The following is an 18,651-nucleotide window of genomic DNA, read 5'->3' on the forward strand; positions in this document are numbered from 1 at the left end:
TTGCCATGTCTGGGAGAGGCCCAGCTGGCGGGGACAGTGGTGGTGGAGGACCTGGCACAGTGAGGGATTTGCTTACTGGGAGGTGAGCCTTGACTGCGGCTTACCCTGCAGGGGGAGGGTGGGGAGGGCAGGCGCTATTCTGGTGAGAGCATGCATGGCTGTTCACTTGGACCGCTCCCCTACCGAGCCTGGAGGAGAGGACTTGGTGCCTGCTGGTGTTTCCTTTAAGGGAGAGGGTCCCTGAGACCGAAAACTCTCTGCCCTACGTGGAGTCGGGCTGGTGGCCAGAGGCTTGAAGTCCAACTCAGTGAGGCTTCTTTTCAAAGGTCCCTTGGATCCCACCTTTGAAGGACCTGTGGCGTGTTCAGACCCTTGGAGGGGTCATCTGGGTCTCCAGAGGTTTCTCTGGATTGAGACGCCACTCTTGCTCGGCTGTCTTCCTCCTTCTCCCTGCACGTCTTTCCTTGGGCCGTAGTGTTTGTGCAGTGCTAAATATTACAGAAGGCATCCTAATACCTGCCTCCCATCGTAAGTAACTGAATTAAGAGAGGAGGGCACGGGGCGCCTGGGTGGCTCAGTTGGTTAAGCGACTGCCTTCGGCTCAGGTCATGATCCTGGAGTCCCTGGATCGAGTCCCGCATCGGGCTCCCTGCTCGGCAGGGAGTCTGCTTCTCCCTCTGACCCTCCCCCCTCTCATGTGTTCTCTGTCATTCTCTCTCTCTCAAATAAATAAATAAAATCTTTAAAAAAAAAAAGAGAGAGGAGGGCACATCTTTGCCCAGATAAGCGCCTAAAGAAATAGGTTCATTTTCCTAGAAGTTTGCACCCACTATGAATGTTCCAGAGATAGGTTTAGATAGTTGATGCCTGGTTTCTGTTTTTTTTTGTCCCTGCTATTCTTGAACTGCCTTCAGAGAAACCAAATCTAATGGAGTGCCAAGTGGGGCCCTTTTAATAAGGGGCTCAGGTTTCTTTTTTTTTTTTTTAAGGGGCTCAGGTTTCTGAGAATGTTTTTACCTCGGAGCCCATCTTGTCAGGGGCCAGATTGTCTCTCCAGGTCCCAGGAGAGGAGAAGTTTGCACAGCCAACTTCCAGAAGCCGGGGTTTCCCATCCTGACCGAAATAGCTTTGTTTCTTCAGGGAGGTCTTAGCAGGAGGCAGAAAGGAAGAGGTCAGGAGGAGTGCGTTTGGGTCACGGAGGAGGGTGCTGGGATTGTTTGCCTGGCCTCCGCGCTCGAGTTAGGATCTCTAAGGAATGGCCTGGCTTTCTGGTTGAAGGAGGTTACTTGGTCGAGCAATTCGTCGAGAACAGGAAGAGTCAGTTACCAGCAGCCTATAAAGCAGCTCCTGCTTGAGACTCACTAGAAACAGCATCTCTTTGCCGTGCGGGCAGTGAGATGGCGCTCTGCGGCCCCTAGGGGTTCTTGCATCTGCTTGTTTCTTTCTATTTTTAAGTAAACTCTATGCCCAACCAGGGGCTCGAACTTACGACCCTGGGATCAAGAATCGCACGTTCCACTAAGTGAGCCAGCCAGGCGCCCCTGTTCGTTTCTTTAAAGCCTTATTTACAATAGGCTCTTTTCACGAGGAGTACTTCACATACTCCGTTGTTTCCCTCTGTCCTCTTCTCAGATTCCGCCCGGCTGCTGGGGTCACGCAGGGCCACTAGCCTGTGCAAGGTCTGTTCTCCGAGTGATACCGGCAGTGGGACCTGCTAGGCCCAGTGCTGTGCGTGGGGCTCCTTGGTCTCGCAGAGGATGGGCCAGGCGGTCTGTGCCGGCCACCAGCCACTCCTCCATGCTTGCCCCGCGGACTTCTCACCAGCGCTCTTCCTGGGAAGTCAGGAGGGGAGGCGGACAGGGTGTCCCATCCCGGGCCTTGTAAGCGATCCTCGGTGTGTCCGAGGTGGCTGTCTTGCCCTATGCTCCCCAGACCCGGTTTGCCCCGCGTGCAGGGCCATGAAACAGCCCCTGGCTGCAGGGAGACTGCGTGGCTGATAGTTTGGTTGGGCAGGGCTCCTGGTGTTTCCCTTGCCTGGCCGCGTCTGCCCTTTGGGTGAGCGCTTTGCTCTGCCTCTTGTGTGTTCCTGGCCAATCTTTAACAACCGCGGTGAGAGGTTTGATGCTTACATGAGGTTCAGAGGCTTCTAAATCCACACATCGTAGAGGCAGTTTTTTGCCATGAACATGAACCGAAATAATGTACTTAACTATAACCTACTACTAATCTCTTCCTCCCTCTGTAACCCCCCTGTAGGTGTAAAATACCAAATATACAAATAAAAGCACACGATTTCACAATGGCAGGCTCTTTGGTATTCCGTTTGAGCCCTACAGAGAGCTGTTTCCTGTACCTGTTCTTTTGTTGACTGTCGGAAGCAAGGTAAACGTTCGTAAATCATTAGTGGCCCAGAAGCTTACTTTCTGAATGGGATGGGGAGGGAGAGAAATGAGAGAAGCTTTTCAGGTAGCCCAGGGATTCTGTAAATAACACCAAGATGCCTTGGAATTGGTAGAGGTTTGCTCATGTGCATTAGGCTCTTGAAATTAAGAGTGTGCTCACTAGATCCTTTTTTTTAAGTACTCTATCAAAATGAGGATGAAGAATGATATTCTGCCTCACTAGCAGTCCTGGCTAGCACAAGATCACAAAGAGAAAAAAATAATTACCGCACGCCCGTTCAAATGGCAGACATTACGACCCAACAGACCAGTTGCTAGAGAGTTTGTGGGTCTCGTGTCTTACAGAGGAGCGTGTAAGTGGGAACTACACTTAGGGACTTAACTTGAAAATGGCATGTGTCCATGTTCTATAGCCCAGTGGTTCCCCTCCTGGGTACGTGCCCCAGAGAAAGAACATTCACAAGAGCAGCAAAAGCTGTATTCAGATGACGGAATGAGCCAAAGGCACACGGTATTGGATCACAACACAGTAGATGGAAAATAAGCCCAAGTGCTGACAGACAGCATGGTACTTTTATTAAATACAAAACACTTTAGAAATCTACATACACATAGGGGACAAAGCAAAAGAAGCAGGTCCTGAGGTTGGGGGAGGCAGAAAGATGAGGATACTCTGGGTTCCTTTGGGTAGTGAGTTCACAACCAAGAATAAATGTTAGAACCAGCTGGGGAGGGAGGGGGTGGAAGGGAGGCTCATTTGCACCTTAAGACATGAGGGTGGCAGATGACATATGCGGGCTCCAGGGGCTTCTAGAATGTCGTACACACTTCTCCAGGTGATTTTTCTGAAGGAAATGCATAGCTTCCCATCAGGCTTTAGGATATGTATGACCCCAGAAGATTCTCAGCTTGGAATTGTTTTTAGAGCTGTCGCACTGTTACCTGGGTATCTTCATTGGGTCACAGATGTGCACACAGCACATACTCAGTGAACTGAAAAAAGCCAGGTGTCTGGAGTGATGATGAAGGTTTGGGGATGGATCATGGTGATGGTTGTACAGCGTTGTGAATGTAATGCTACTGAATCACACACTTAAAAGTGGTTTAAATGGTCATGAGAAACTTGTAATACACAAAAACTGTTGAATTATAAAAAAAAATTTTTTTTAACCTTAAGTGCACTAGAATTGACGCAACTGGACATGAACTGTGTAGTTTTTCAAAGCTTATTTTCTGAGTCACAACCCAATGGTTTATAAATAAAATAGAACCTTGGAGGACTTTGAAAATTGCCTAGAAGGGGGACGGCATCCTTTTTTCACACTCAAGTACAAAAAGGGTCCTTGGGTTGACCAGCCCCCATTATTGCAGATGGGAAATGGGCTCAGAGAGGGTCTGAGGGCTCCTAGGTCCCGCTGCAGATTGACCTGGAGACTTTGCCAATGGTCGGAGGTCACTTCTGCCATTGCCAAGGCCCAAGACAGAAGCCAGGTGTAGGACAGCTCCTTCCCATCGGGCGGGTGGAGGCTCTGTCGGTCTCTGCCTGCTGGAAACCCCCGGGCAGGTGCACAGTCCAGGGATCAACGGACACCAACCCCGGCCCGGCCCGGCCCGGTCGTGCGAGTGGGGGTCAGGCAGGTGGTCCCAGCAAGGAGGGCTGCTGGTGCGCACCCACCAACCTCCCTGCACTTGTGGGTGCTGGGAAGACAACAGACTGGAGACTTTGGGTTCAAATCCAGCATAGCTTCCATGGGCCTCCAGTCTTCTCACCTGTGTAAGTGACATCCAAGGGGCCAGTTACCAAGAGAACTGAATGCAGCATTGCCCAGCCCAAGGGAGTGTGGTGGTGCCCGCACAGGCCCAGGTCTGGGAGTCAGACAGCTTGACCGTGCCTGGGGATGGGGACCAGCTCCTGGCGGCAAGGCCCACAGGATCAAGGCCTGGCTGGCGCACTACCCTTCTTCCCCACGGGGTGGCAGCCGCGGGCAGCCCTGGCCCACTGTGCCTTCGGGGCTGGGCCTCCTGTCTCAGCCCTGGCCACCCCAGACAGGCTGAAAGAGAAACCCAGTCCTCTGGCCCAGAGGGGCCCCTGGGGCTGAAAGAGAAACCCAGTCTCCTGCCCAGAGGGACCCCTGGGACCAGGAAGCCCGGGTTCTGAAATGCCAGACTGATGGGGGTTTCCCTGGGGTCCCCTGGGAGTGGAGGTGCCACCAGGAGTTTGATGGCCTTGGGCCAGTCACTTAATGCCCAGTAACAGGAGGCACGGAAGCACCCCGTATGTTTATGGGCCCCCTCCAGGAGCTGGTGACGGCAGGAGCAGCAGCTGCGGGAGGGGGCCTCTGGGAACTGAGGGGGAGGGGGGCAGGGGGGACCATGGTTCGTAGATCGTTACCCCTTCTGCCCTTCACCTTGCCTCCCCGTCCTGCTTCCTTGTTTGGCCTGCCCAGGCGCACACCTGCCCGCATCCCTCTGCCCCGTGTTCCGTGGGAGCGTGCACGGGTGTCTGTGAGTGTGTCTGTCTGTCTGTCTGTGACTCAGCCTCTCCCTCTGTGTGTGTGTGTGTGTCTGTCTCTGGTCCTCTCCCTCCCTGGGTGTGTGTGTGTGTCTCTCCATGTCTTCCTGCCCCCCCCCCCGCAGGCTGCCCGTGTGTGTGTGTGTGTGTGTGTGTGTGTCCGTGTGAGCACCCGACTTCATTCCCTTGCTCCCTGTCCCTCTGTGTGTCTCTTCCTCTTTGTGTGACTTGGGGTCACGCGCATGTATGCAGTGTGTGTCCGTCCGTGTCTCTGGCCTCTCCGAGCCTGTGTTCGTTCGTGTCTGTCGCTCAGTGCCTCTCCCTGTCTCTGCGAGCGTCTCCGGGTCCCCGGCTGTTCACGGCAGGGCCGGTCCGGCCGAGCAGCGGATGTGCGAGGGCTGATTCGGGGGCTGACAGGAAGCCCGCCGCCTCGCCTGCTGCCCGCCAGTCTCGGTGGCGGTGGCGGTGGCGTCGGCTCGGGCAGGTGTGCGGGCTCAGGATGAGGTGGCCGCAGTGAGGAGCCCCCGACTCTCAGGTAAGCCTGGCCCAGCGCAGGGGGTCCTAAGGCTGTCCCCCCCCCGGGGTGGGAATGACCCTGCTGGGCCCACAGGAGGGCTCAGGTTGGGGGGGGTGGCCCTGGCTGGGGGGCCGGGAAGATGCCAGGCCACCTGGCTCTCCCTCGCTGGGCCCCAGTCCCGCCCTGACGCCCCTGGCTAGGGAGCCCTCTCCCCGGACCCTGCAGCACTCAGAGGGCAGCCTGTTTCTGGGGCTCCGGCGCTGTCCCACCGTCGCCTTCCCCTGCCCAGCCTTCACAGGCCTGGGGAAGCCTCCAGGGTGGGCTCATTGCTTCCAGAGACCGGTGAGGGGCCAGACCCACGGGCCTTGGTTTCTTCATCTGTGAAATGGGACTGTAACATCCCTGCCACTAGGCTACGGGAGGATGGGTGAGACTCTCCAGGCAAGGGTGCCCAGGGCCTGCCCCCAGGCCAGGCCAGGCCGAAGCAGCCCTCCCGCCACCCCCCACCCAGCCCCCAGCCTGGCCCACCAGCTCTCTGCTGGGGAGCTCCTTGACCCTGGCCGTCACCATTCCCCACCGCTGCCCAGGACCAGGGCTGCCCAGGCCCCCTCACTGGCCACCTGAGCATTAGGATCCTCCATAGAGGCCCCTGGGTCGGCCTTATCTGAAGGCCAAGATGACACGGGAAAACGGAACGGGCACCAGAGCAGAGCCCTGCAGATAAAGCCTCCCCAGGGCTCGGACCCAACCTCTTGTTCCTACCCCATAGCCTGCCCTGTGGCCCTGGGAGGCCTCCGTTTCCCCTTGTAGGGCCGGAGGCCGGCTGGGAGATTGGGCAGGAGGGTCTCCCAGGGCCTTTCTGGCTTGCCCAGCCCAGCCCCGAGGGCTTTCCCCCCACCAGGCTGGGGCAAACTTTGTTCATCTGAAAACTGCGCACTTCCCTTTGTGCTATTTTGGCCTACAGCACCTCGGCCTGTGGCCTCCTTGCCTCCCCACCCCACCCAGCCCTGCCTGCCCCTTGGGGCCCTCCCGGGGCCGCTGGGCCTGCCTCTCCTGGGGTCTCAGCCTCCTCCCCCAACCCTCTTCCGCCTGCCCTCAGATCCTGGCTGGGAAAGCCCAGCCAGAGGGCAGATGTAGTCAGTCTAGGGGCAGCCGCGGGCCTGTTCCTCAAATTGGTCTCTCTTTTAAAAAGTAGTTCATGGTTCTTAAAAAGGTAATAGAAAACAGGAGTCAAAGAGCAGAGAGGGCCTTGGGGATCAGCCCAGCCTGAGCTTGGGGATCCTGGCTCTGTGGCTAGCTGGATGAACTTGGACTAGTGCCCGCCTCTCGGGGCCTCGCTCTCCTCCCTGGCATCTCCCACATGACACTTGGCGTGTCTGTGACAACTGAGGGGCTGGGGCGGATCCCAGCCCGCCCTGGGGGTCCCGGCTCGAGGGCCTGCACGCGGGGCGCTAGGGCGGTGGAGGGAGGCTCAGGCCCGCGTACCCTGGGCACCAGGCAGGGAGACCCTGGTAAGGTTGCTCCACGCTGTCCGCTGCTGGCCCCCACCACCCCCAAAAGGCTGCCCCTTCTCCTTCCACAGGGACCCTGAGATGGCAAGTCACGGTAGTCATGCAACTGTGTCTCTCCCCCACCTTCATGCATCATCTCAATGCTGGGCCTCATGACAAACCCGAGGGATGAGTGTCCTTATTTCCCCATTTCCGAGGGGCTACGGAAGGCCAGCAATGCCGGGCTTCAACAGCGGAGGCCCACTCGGCGTTCTCGTCCCCCACCCTCCCCCAGTGCCAGGCAGATATGGTGGACCGGGGCTGGGGGCACCCCGACTGTGCTGCTTGACCCAGGAGAGGACGGGGGGCCAGGAAGCAAGAGGGCTCTCTGGTGGCCAGGATCCCCTGGGATGGAGGGCCGCCCTTCCCCGGGACAGCTGCAAAGGTCGGCAGGCCGGGTCCTGGGGCCTCAAGTGCCAGGCCTCTGGAGCACAAGCGAGTTCTCCAAACCAGCTGGCCAGAAATACGAGCCCTAGCAGGTTTCTCTCCGGGAAGCCCGGACACTGAGCCAGGCTGCTTCTCATCGGCCAGTAGTTCTTTGAGGAAGGCACCGGGTTGATCCCCATTTTACAGATGAGAAGACTGAGGCCAACACACCCTGAGGCATGGGCAGGAGTCCTCCCTCCAGGACCCGGTGCTTCCAACCCCACACAGCCTGAAGCGGCCTTGGGCTGGGCTAGAGGCACAGCAGAGAGGGCAGAAGGAGGAGGCTGTGCGGGCTGGAAGGGCAGGGCCCAGGCCCCGAGAGCAGGGGGCTCCCCACGGACGTCCTCCTGGGGTGACAGGGCCATCCCATCACGAGATTTCCACTGACTCACTTGGCGTTTGGGGAAGGAGAGGCGGCTTCTCCGGGACAGCCCCGATGGAGGCTCAGGGTTGCTCAGAGGCTCTTTGTCATTTGTGCCGTGAGGGTTCGGGAAGCTCGGAGAAGTGAGGGGGACAGCTGGGTGCGGCTGAGGCCTTGGGGGAGCCCAAAACAGGAGCTGGGCAGTACAGAGCTCAGCTTCTCCCTGAGCCTCGCCTTCCCCAGCTGTAAAATGGAGAGAAGCCCTCCTCCCAGGTGGCCGAGCCGGGAAAAACAACATGCACAGAGGGGATGCTCAGGGGTGTGGGCAGGGCCCCCTTGGAGACCCCACTGTGGCCCTCAGCTGTGTCCCCGGCCACTGCCAGGAGACTGAGTCTCTCTAGTTGCAGTGATTCTCCTCGGAAGCCCCCTCAAGAGGGTTGTACTTGTCCCCCGCCCAGGCCCTGGTGTGTGGCTGCCTGTGGCTTTGCCAAGGACTGGCCATCACAGCACGGCTCCACCCCAGGGACCAGTCACTGACCCAGCAGTGGCCCAGTGCCAGGCGGGGTTCGGAGCCTCCTCACGCCACAGAGTCCCCCCTCCCAGCACATCCCACCTCCACCAGCCCTGGGCAGCCCACCAGGTCTCCGCCCAGAGTACCCTTCTCCCCCTTAGGCCCTCAGGAACCCCTCGGTGTTTAAAGAATGGAAACCCCGGGGCGCCTGGGTGGCTCAGTCGGTTAAGCATCTGCCTTCAGCTCAGGTCGTGATCCCAGGGTCCTGGGATCAGGTCCCACATCGGGCTCCTTGCTCGGTGGGAAGCCTACTCCTCCCTCTGCCTGCCATTCCCCCTGCTTGTGCTCTCTCTCTCTGACAAATAAATAAAATATTTTTGAAGAAAAAAAGAAAGAACAGAAATCCCACTCCCAGCTCCCCCAGGGGGCCCATGGATAAGAGGCACCCTGGGGTGCGTGGGGGCAGCCAGGGCTCCTCTGGAAGGGGCCGAGGACTGAGCTCAGGGAGCAAAGCTGGGTTTACAGGAGGCCACAGGTGAGCCAGAGTTAGGGTCCAGAGGCCGGAGTTTGAATCCTGTCTTTCTCCTTCGCAGCTGGGATCCCCAGCCTCAGTTTCTGTATTTGTGAAATGTTGGGAGCCTCTCCCTGCCTCCCCCCGCCCCCCGTGGGTGGTTGTGTGGATTAAGCAAAGGCACGTTTGGGACACGTACACATGGTGCTGTCTGGTGGGTCCCCAGAACCTTCTAGCACTTACCAAGTGTGGGGGATGGCCCTGGGGGCCCGGGGTGCGGGTCTGGGGTCAGATCGGGGAGCAGGGCTGGCTGCAGCCTGACCCGGTCCTCGGACAGGGAGGGGAGGTGGTGCTCCCGTGGTCTGGGCTCCACTGCCGGGCTGTCAGGAGATGGGGGCGACAGACACCTGACAGTGTGGGGCTCCGGGGGGACTCCAGAGGGCTGGTCACAGGGGGTCCTACGTTGCAGCGCTGCAGGGCGCGTGGCCAGGAGCGGACATGAATGTGGAGAGCGAGCTGCTGTGGCCCGGGGTGGCCCTGCTGCTGCTGCTGGGGACTGTGGCCGGCCTGTGCGTGCGCTGCTCCCGCCCAGGTAAGGGGCGCTCGGGGACAAGGGCGGGGTCCCCAGCCCTGGTTGCGGTCCAAGGGCGGTCGGAGAAGCTTCACAAGGCAGAGAGGAAGCCCCTAAACCACCCCTGAAGACGGTGGGTCTGGCTCACCGTGGGGCTTTGGTTCTGCTGGGGCAGGGGAATGTTCTGGAAAAACGGGGCTGGGGGGGCTGCTGTGCTGCCCGCAGCATCCACCTTCTCCACACTCCGCTCTCCTAATAGGTGGTGAGCAAGCACCCTGTCCATGAGAGGTGGCCCACAGGGATTGGCGGTCCGGCCCCCACGTCCCGTCTGAGGCCTGCCCAGGGCACAGGGGAGACAAGAGGACGGGGACCTTGGATCTCAGTTCCCACCCCGGCTTGGGGATGCTTGCTAATCCGGTCTTGTTCTTGCAGCCGTGAAGAAGTCCGAGAAGATCTATGAGCAGAGGAGCCTGTGAGTGCCTCGGTGTCCCCAGCCCCGTGATTTCGTGTGCCCTGACTATGGGCATCCACATGGGTGTCCCCTCGTGTGTCCACGACCCCTTCCCTCACCCCTCACTCCCACCTCCTCCACACTGGGCTCTAGTGGGTCCCAAGCAGTCCAGGGAGGGAGGGACCCTTGGGGCTCTCCATGCGCTTCCCCGACCAGGTCCAGGAGGGCTTTGGGGGGAGGGGGTGCCACTTTCCAGCGTGCCCCCCTGCATCTCCAGATATCCTCCCTCTGCCCCCCGCCCAGGGGAGCCCACCGTGCTGGTGCTGGGGGTTGACAGAGAGTTCTGCCCTCCCCGGCAATGTGGGGAACAAAGACTGGGCACAAAGCAAAACGTGAGCCATGCTCAAGTGTCCCCTGGAAAATGCTAACAGAGCTCCTCCGGGAGGATGTGGGCATGTCCTTGGGGGGTAGGGAAGGCCTGATGGAGGAGGTGGGGAGGATGTTAAGAGAGAAAGAAGGCAAAAGGGGACATTCCAGAGAGAGAACAGGGTGGGTGGTCCCCCAGGACTGGGGCGGACACTTTCTTCTGGAGATGAGGTGGCACGTGTGGGTGTATCTTGAGAGGCATGAGCTGGATGAGGAGGGAGGAGAGTCTTGACTGTGGGGAGAGCCCATGACCTTTGTCCTAAGGGCCCAGTGAAGTAGGGGTAGAGAGGAAATGGGGTTGGGGGGGGTCACTGACCCCAGGCCGAGCAGCTGGATCCGGCAGGATGGAGCTCCAGGCACCTCGGGGGCAGGCGAGCTGCTCTATGTATGAGCCCTGGGAGGGTCAGCCGTGCGGGACGCTGCAGACCACGGTGTGGCCCAAGGACAACCCCGGGGAGGGAGGGGGGCGGCCACTGGTGTCCTTGCGCTGAGCAGGAAAGTGACCGACGGAGCGCCCGGGGGCCCCTCAGACCTGCGTGCACACATGCGCACGCACGGGCCAACCCGCCGGCTCACACCCACTCGCCCCCCCCCCCCCCCCCCCCGCACTCCTGCTCAGGCGTGCACTCCTCTCCTCACCCCTGTGTGTGCCTGCCTGGGGAAGGAACTCACGTACAAACGCACACACACCCTTTCTCATTTCCTTTTGCAACTGAAAAACCACAATGAAATATGAAAATAGAATGTCCCCATCCATGCCCACCCCTGGGGCTGGGCTTTTCTGGCCACTTGGTCCTCTGGATGACCCGCCCACAGCCTCCACCAGGGGTGAGGGGGCTGGGCTCCCCTGGTGCCCCCCCAACGCCTCTGCCCCGAGGCAGGCCTCCCTAGTATCTCCTCCTCTCTCCCCTCCTCTCTCAGTGCCTGCCCACTCTGGGCCTCTGATTGATGTTAGAAACATAAGCTGTTTGAGCCAGAAGTGAAACTGCCTCATAGTGGGAAGTGGGAAGTTGGGCCTGGGCAGGAGGAGGTGGGAGGGGAGACTTGGGTTCTCCCCACTTCACTTGGGTTCAGTCCTGCCCGTGCATTAAGGGCATCCTTCCTAAATCAGGTCACCCTGACCCCTCCAGCCGCTCCTCCCCGGAAGCTCCTGGAAGGCTGGGCTAGGTACCCATTCTGGTCCAGAGGAGGGACCCAAAAGGCTTTAAATGTTTAGCTAATCTGCTCTACCATCTTTAGCAGTGGCTTCCATCCTCAAGGGAACCTCATGATCCATAATGGCAGCTAGAGCTCCAGCCCTCATCTCTGTGTTCCAGGCAGTAGTAAGAATGAGGACAGGGACAAAAAGGGTGCACCCCTGTTGGCAGTGTCTCCTCTAAAGGAGTTTTCCTGAAGTCCCAACAGTCTTGGCTGGCATTTCATTGACTAGAGCTTAATCACATGGCCATACTCAGGCACAAGGGAGGCTGGAAAATACAGTCTTTTAGATGGGCCTAAATAAAAATCCATTTCAGAGGAAGAAGGGAACGCCATGCATGGCCAGGTACCTTGCTGTGTCTGCTAAGCCTTGAAGTTACCTTGCCAGATACTTGGGAGTAGATGGTGTGTTTGGACATCTCAAGAGGGGTTGAAATTACCCTCTGGTTGAAGTCCCTGAAGAGCCGCCCACCCCTCACCTCAGAATCCGAGGGCCACCTCCCCAGCCCTGCCCACAGACCCTCCGGACCATCTCTGGGGTTCCTGGGGAGGCTGCGAAGGCTCTGGCTTGGGGCCACGCGAGAAGGGTGGGCGCCTGGCGGGCAGTTCAGAGAAAGGGGGAACCCTGGATCTGAGGCCCAGAGGGGTGGCGGCTCCTCACTCTCGCCCTGGTCTGTCCCTCCCCTCTCTGTTCCTCGGCCCTGTCTGTCCGTCTCTCCTGTCTCTCTGTCCCTTGGGCTGTGGGAGGCTGGGCCCTGGCTCAGCGCAGCTCCATGTTTTCCCAGGGAAGAGAATCAACAGAACTTTGCGGTGGCCCGGACCTATTCCTGTGAGTCCCCGAACCGAAGGGTCCAGGGACTGGGCTCGGGGTTGGGGGTGTCCATATGGGGACTGTGGCCAGGCCCGATCTGGTAGAGTGGGGGGACGGCACTGGCAGGCTGGCCTGGAGACCCAGCCAACAGCCCCTTGTCCTTTGCAGTGGTCAGACAGGCCTGGCCAGGGCCCCTGGTGGACACAGACTCCGACATGGCGCCAACAAGGTAGGGACAAGCCCCCCATCCGAGGCCCGGAGGGGTCAACAGCCCCATAGGAGGCCATGGGAAGGAGAGCCCCGGGGGCCCCACTTGGCTGCGCTCAGGCCAAGACCTTGGACCTCAGAGCCCCAGAGCTGGATTGCGAGGGCCCCACGAGGGGGCTGTAGGGCTGTGGGACTGTGGTTCAGAAACCCCAAGGCCTTTCCCCATCCGGCCCCTCTCAGCCCCTCCCTTCCCCCTTTCCTGCAGGAAGGACAAGCTGCTGAGGTTCTCCCCCAGCCTCGAGGGTGAGTGGCCCCCAGACACAGGGGTGGGGGCAGGGGTGAGGTGGGACTGAGACAGGTGAATACCTGGTGGGACAGTACCTGTGCAGGGGAGGCCTGGGGGGCCAGGGGAGCTGGGCCAGGAGGCCCCTGGGTTGGCCTAGCGGGGGAGGGGATGGAGAGCAGGTGTCAAGGTGGGAAGGTAGGAGACGCCTGGGTCCTTGAAGGCCCTTCCCTTGGGGAGGGGGGGCAGGGGCGGGAGGAAGCAATGAGCCCGGACTTTCTTCCAGATTCTGAGTCCTCCAGGTACCAGAACTTCAGCAAAGGTGGGTGGGATCCTGGGAGGTGGGCTGCGGTGGGGCCCAGGGCCCAGTGCTCGGGCCTAATCCTCGCCTCCTCCTGCAGGGAGCAGACACGGATCCAGATCCGGATCCGATGCAGCCTACATGTGAGTGGCTTTCGGCAGGGCCGGCACCTCCTCCCCGCCCCCATCCACCCCTGCCGGGCTTCCCCCTTTATGAAAGCTTCCGGCCCTAGAACCCACTGGCCCAGGCAGGTGCTCAGTAGCATCACTTCCCCTCAGTTGGCCATGGCTTTGTGGGGACAGGACGTGGCCCTGCTCTAGGGAGGGCTTGTCTGCATCACCCAGAGATAAGGGAGGAAGGGCCCTCTGGGATGTCTCACAGATGGGTAAACCGAGGCCCTGGGAAGATGGGGACTTGCCTAGAGTCACAAGTCAGGATGGCTGGAACCAGGCTGGGTGGCTTAGGGGCCCAGGGAAGAGGGACAGAGGGACCAGGGAAGAACAGGGTGGGGGCGGGGGGTGATGGCTGGAGCAGCCTTGTCATCTGTGTCCCCCACGATGCCCCCACCCCAAGCCCCGGCCTACCCAGCAACTGCCCTGGGTCTGTGTTTTCTTGCCAGAGACCCCATCACCACGGACTATTACAACTGGGGGCAGATCCAGAAGCCCAGGGAAGGTGAGGTGCAGGAGGAGGAGAGGAGGAGGGGAGGAAGGGGCGAGCTGCAGAAGGCCAAGGCCGTAGAGGAAGAGGGGGAGGCTGGGCCTAGGTTTGGATGGGTGGTGGAGTTGGGGAGCCGGGGGAGGCTGGTGGTGAGGGAGCAGAGTAGGGAAGGGATGTGTGGGAGGCAGGGAGGGGAGGGGGTGTGGGCCACAGAGCTGAGGGAACCAGAAGGGGAGCTGGGGCCAGGGGCAGCGGGGGAGGCTGAGCCCCTGGTCACGCAGACCCCCCTCAGGGCTGGGCAGCCACTGATGAGTACATGTGGGACCTCGGAGGAAGGGCCTGGGCCGGGCAGCCTTGCTGACAGACGCTGAGCCCTGCAGGCTCTGAGGAGGCTGGGATCTTGGGCCCTTAACACCTTGGCTTTACAGAAGAAGAAACTGAGGACTGAGGGTGGGCCGGGCCTGCTGAGAGGTCTGGGGAGGCCACGCTGGGCTGGGGGTTGGGGCGCATGGCGGGCAGAGAGAGGGGGCCTCTTCTTCCCCCCTGCCCCTGCTGAATATGGGAGGGACCCTCGTGTCTTGGAGCCCTTTTGACACACAAGGCTGCGGGGTGGGGCAGCGGTTAGAGCTCAGCTCGCAGGGGCGATGAGGGGGTGCCAGGCTCTGCTAGGGCCACATCCAGCCTAGGCCCACCCTGCCCTGCCCGAAGGTACGGCTTTAGGACCAGCCTAGGCCTGCTTCCCGTCTCTCCTCGGCCCCCAGCGGCTCTCCCTGCCCCTCGTTGCCTGATAGCAATGGGCCTCCCTCCTTCCAACTATTCCCTGATTGCAAGCCCGTCCCCACATCTCCCCTCCCCAGTGCATTTGGGGTGACCTCGGAGGACCATGAAGGAGCTGGAGCCAGGCCAGCGTCCGCTAAGAATCTTGTCCAGGAGAATGTTCGGAGACCCTGTGGGGGACCCAGAGGGCTGGGGGCTTGGCAGGACAGGTCACCTGCCGAGGGAAGGCAGGACGGAGGGAGGGAGGGAGGGAGGAAGAGCCGGGCCCGCCAGGCAGGGCCCCCCACCAACCTGACCCTCACCCCCTCCCTGGCAGATGATGATGATGATGATGCCAATTCGTACGAGAACGTGCTCATCTGCAAGCCGAAGGACCCCGAGTCAGGTGAGGCCGCCAGCCCCGGGAACTGGGCGGAGAGGCCTCCTCGGCCAGGCCCGCCCACACCGCTCAAAGGCACCCCCTGCCTCGAAGCCCGAAGGTTCACCGTTTGCTCGAGTACCTGGACGAGGCCCCGGGGGTCCCGGCCTTAGTGAGCATGCAGGGGGCCTGAGGACTAGCCGCGGCGGCTGCCACCTCTACCAGCCCCTCTCCCGGTGTCTCCCTGCAGGTGACGAGGGATCCGAGGATTACCAGAACTCGGCATCCATCCGGCAGTGGCGGGAGTCCAGGAGGGCCGTGGGTGCGTGGCCGGAGAGCAGGGGTTCCCGGGTGGTCAGCTTCAGCAGGCTGCGGAGGGCCTGGCCTGGGAGGATCGGGCAGTGGGGGGGGGGAGGGAGGGACAGTCAGCGGGGGACAGGCTCCCCTGCAGCCCTTGCAGCTAACTTCACAGGGACACCTCTGGCCCATCAGTGGCCACAGCGGCCTGGAACCGTGCCAGGACCAGGACGCCCGCTCAGCCGCCCCCGGGGCAGAAATCTCCGGCAAACCCCAGAGATGGGGACCGGCACAGTGTTCCGTGTAGCGTTTCCTGCAGGCTGTTTTGTGGCGTCCGGGGGCCTGGGCCCGAGCCTCTGGCTGGGGGAACAGGTGTGGGTGTGTCCGCATGAACCGTCTGCCCACCGTCTGCCCATCTGCCCGCTGGTCCGCAGAGCGAGTCCCGAGGGAAGAGCCTCTGTCCCTGGCAGGCAGCCCAGATGAGGACAGCGAGGACCCCGATTACGTGAATCAGAATGTGGCAGCCACAGAAGCCTAGGAAGGATCTGGAAGGAAGGTACAGCTGCCTCGGCCCAGGGTCCTGGACCTCACAGACCTGAGGGGCCCCATCCCGGGTAAAAACAGGGCTGGAGGAGCCACAGAGGGTCTGACAACAGGGGAGGGGGCAGCCACGCAGCGGCCCCTGGGTTTTCTGAGATGGGAGGGGGCGCAGCCTGGGAGCCTGGGAGCCTAGGAACGGGATCTCTGGCTGCTGAGGAGGGAAATGAATTCAGGGGGCAGAAAGGGATGCACAGAGAGCAGTGAGAATCCAGGTAAAAGGTCACTTCTTGGCTCGGGGTGGAGGCAAACATGAATAGGGTTTTGTTTGGTCTTAGATTTTTTTTTTTAAGTTTATTTATTTCTAAGTAATCTCTACACCCAACGTGGGGCTCGAACTCACGACCCCAAGATCAAGAGTCACACGCTCTCCCGACTGAGCCAGCTAGGCGCCCCGTCTCCGTGTATTTTTTGAAATTTTTTCTTTGATTTCTTTGTTGACCCATTGGTTGTTTAGTATCGTGTTGGTTAACCTCCACGTGTCTGCATTTTTCCATTTTTCTTGTGATTTCTAGTTTCGTACCCCTGCGGTTGGAAAGGATGTATGGTATGATTTCAGTCTTCTTACGTTTATTGAGGCTTGTTTGGTGGCCTGACATGTGGTCTGTTCTGAAGGATGTTCCATGTGTACTTGAAAAGAATGTGTATTCTGTTGTTTGGGATGGAATGTTCTGTATTTACCCGTTATGTCCGAATCGGGAGTTGGTTTTGAAGGTGGAGCGCACAGGACTCATTGATGCACTGGGTGTTGGGGGGCTAGGTAGAGAGGAGCTGAGGGGCTGCAGGTTTTTTGGCTGAGCAACAAGAGGATGTCACTGTCCCCAGCCGAGGTGTGAGAGGCTGTGGGCAGAGCAGGCCCTGTGGGCAGGCCAGCTTATTTCTGGCCGTGTTCGGCTCGAGCTGCGCGCGTGGGGAGAAATATGAAGTGGGCAGCTAGACAGCTGAGCCTGGACTGAGGGCGAGGCCAGGCTGGAGACAGACGCGGGGCGTCGTCATTGAGAGTGACAACTGTCAGCCCCCGGGGAGTGAGGCCGAGAAGGGCCAGCACTGAGGCCCGAGGCTGGGAGGCAAAGCGGCAAAGGGCGGTGTCCTGGGCCCGAGAAAGGCACTTGGGGAGGGTGTGAGCAGGCGCCAGGCAGGCGGAGATGCCCTGGGCACTGGTGGGCACTGGTGAGACTCGATGGTGGTGGGGAGAAGGCCTGCTTATATTCAGAACACAGGAGTCCCAAGACAGGGAGTAGAGAACATTCCAGAAGTTCCACTTCAGAGGGGAGCAGAGACATGGGGCAGGAGCCGGAGGGGTGTGCAGGGTTTTGAGCTGGAAGGTGGGGTGGCAGAAACCACCAGGGAACCACCAGGCTGAAGGCTATTTCCTGCCTCCCCCAGGGGTCACTTCTCTCTCTGGAGCTGCCCAACCTCGACACCCCCCACGGTTACCCCTGGGAGATGCACCGAGGCGTCCGGAGGACCGTCCGGCCGGCCGTGGGGGACGGGCCGGGGAAAGGACAGTTACACGGGGCATCAGGCCCCAGCCTGGCTTCTGCGGGAGCCCGAGGCTGAGGGCAGCGTGGCTTCTGACCTCATCCGATGCCCGAGGGTCAGGGCAAGCTGCACCCCCATCCCCACGTCTGAAAACATTGTGTGTCGCTGGTATTCGTGTGCCTTTTGCTTTGGACTCAGGTTCCAAATTGCTTACTAACGTCAATTGCTGGGATCTTTTTCCTGATCCATAAACTTGTACAGTTAATTTATGTAGGTGGAACCCTATTTAATAATCTCCATCTCCGGGTACAGAGTCTCGTCTATCTCGTCTCCTGTGAGGATTACACATCATTTCAGCAGAGAGGGGGAGCCCCTGTGCTCTGTTCTTCGGGCCTCAGTTCACTTGGAAGAGATGAGGCTACGGGACACCCGGGTGCCCTTCAGTGGGAACGTCTGCTGCGGGCAGAGCACACCGTTTCTGGAGAAGGAGCAGCAAGGAGTGGCTGAGTGGCGCCCCTGTCGTCCCCAAATCCTCCCCAGCCCCAGGACTGGACTCGGCTGAGCTGACTGAGCAGGGACACAGCTGTGTCATGGGAAGCCCAGGGGCCCAAAGGGACCTTCTGAGCCAGAAAAGCCACAGCTGGAGAGGCAAGATGTTTCCTTCAACTGAAACATCTCAATAAAGCATTTTCTAAGACTAGCAATTCTCATGTCTGTTTTTCCTGCTTCATGCAAAACCTTCCAAGGGAGTGGAAGTCAAGCCTCTTGCTTAATGGGAAAAGACCCTGAGGCCCCAAGAGAGGGGGAGAGAGACAGAGAGAAAGGAGAGAGCAAGCTGCGGACAGGAACCTGGTCCTGGAGTCCACACTTTCCAGGATGCCACACTAACTTTCCAACTTAATGCCATCAGTTAGGAAATGAGAAGGAAAACCAGAACACAGCTGCTGGCCACTTGTTCCTTCAGCCCCGGGAGTCCCGACCTCAGGCTCAGAGACGGAGCGGGGTGCAGTGGGGCTGTGGTGGGGGCTCCAGGCGGGAGGAGTCCTGCAACACGGTTCTGGGGTGTGTGGCACAGACACACGCCTCTGGGCCCTGGTCCTCCCCTGCAAACCTCACCACGATCATGAGGCTCCAGATGAAGAATAAGATTGAGGAAATATGTTTGTTAAAATGTTTTTTAAAACCTCACATTGCCGTTTTTGAGGACCTTAATTCTTTTTCCCCCCCTCCCCCCTTTTTAAGAGATTTTATTTATTGGAGAGAGAGGGAGAGAGTGAGCGAGCATGAGCAGGGGGAGGGGCAGAGGGAGAAGCAGGCTCCCCACTGAGCAGGGAGCCCGATGCGGGGCTCGATCCCCAGGACCCTGAGATCATGACCTGAGCCGAAACCAAGAGTTGGATGCTCACCTGACTGAGCCACCCAGGTGCGCCCTATTCTTTCTTT

The 18,651-nt window shown here is 59.7% G+C and overlaps 1 protein-coding gene across 5 annotated transcripts; it reads left to right on the forward strand.

Moving 5' to 3' along the window:
- The first annotated feature begins 1,506 nt into the window (after window positions 1–1,506).
- LAT2 (linker for activation of T cells family member 2) lies at window positions 1,507–18,346 on the forward strand. 5 transcript variants are annotated; one of them, XM_032431084.1, is made up of 14 exons: window positions 1,507–4,677; window positions 5,228–5,449; window positions 9,260–9,382; window positions 9,794–9,833; window positions 12,221–12,264; window positions 12,415–12,475; window positions 12,719–12,756; window positions 13,023–13,058; window positions 13,138–13,180; window positions 13,657–13,712; window positions 14,791–14,859; window positions 15,083–15,154; window positions 15,564–15,685; window positions 17,113–18,344. In XM_032431084.1, exons 3-13 carry the CDS (start codon window positions 9,289–9,291, stop codon window positions 15,665–15,667), a joined length of 657 nt encoding a protein of 218 aa, XP_032286975.1. In that variant the 5' UTR covers window positions 1,507–4,677; window positions 5,228–5,449; window positions 9,260–9,288; the 3' UTR covers window positions 15,668–15,685; window positions 17,113–18,344. The 5 variants fall into 5 exon arrangements, 4 of the variants coding, with proteins under 4 accessions (XP_032286975.1, XP_032286973.1, XP_032286974.1 ...); XR_004302570.1 differs by lacking the exon at window positions 1,507–4,677 and adding an exon at window positions 16,242–16,273 and having other exon boundaries at window positions 5,087–5,449; window positions 17,113–18,345; XM_032431082.1 differs by lacking the exon at window positions 1,507–4,677 and having other exon boundaries at window positions 5,087–5,449.
- Window positions 18,347–18,651: the final 305 nt, after the last annotated feature.

The sequence above is a fragment of the Phoca vitulina genome, unplaced genomic scaffold (genome assembly GCF_004348235.1).
Source record: "Phoca vitulina isolate PV1807 unplaced genomic scaffold, GSC_HSeal_1.0 scaffold45, whole genome shotgun sequence".
Classification (NCBI taxonomy): Eukaryota; Metazoa; Chordata; class Mammalia; order Carnivora; family Phocidae; genus Phoca; species Phoca vitulina.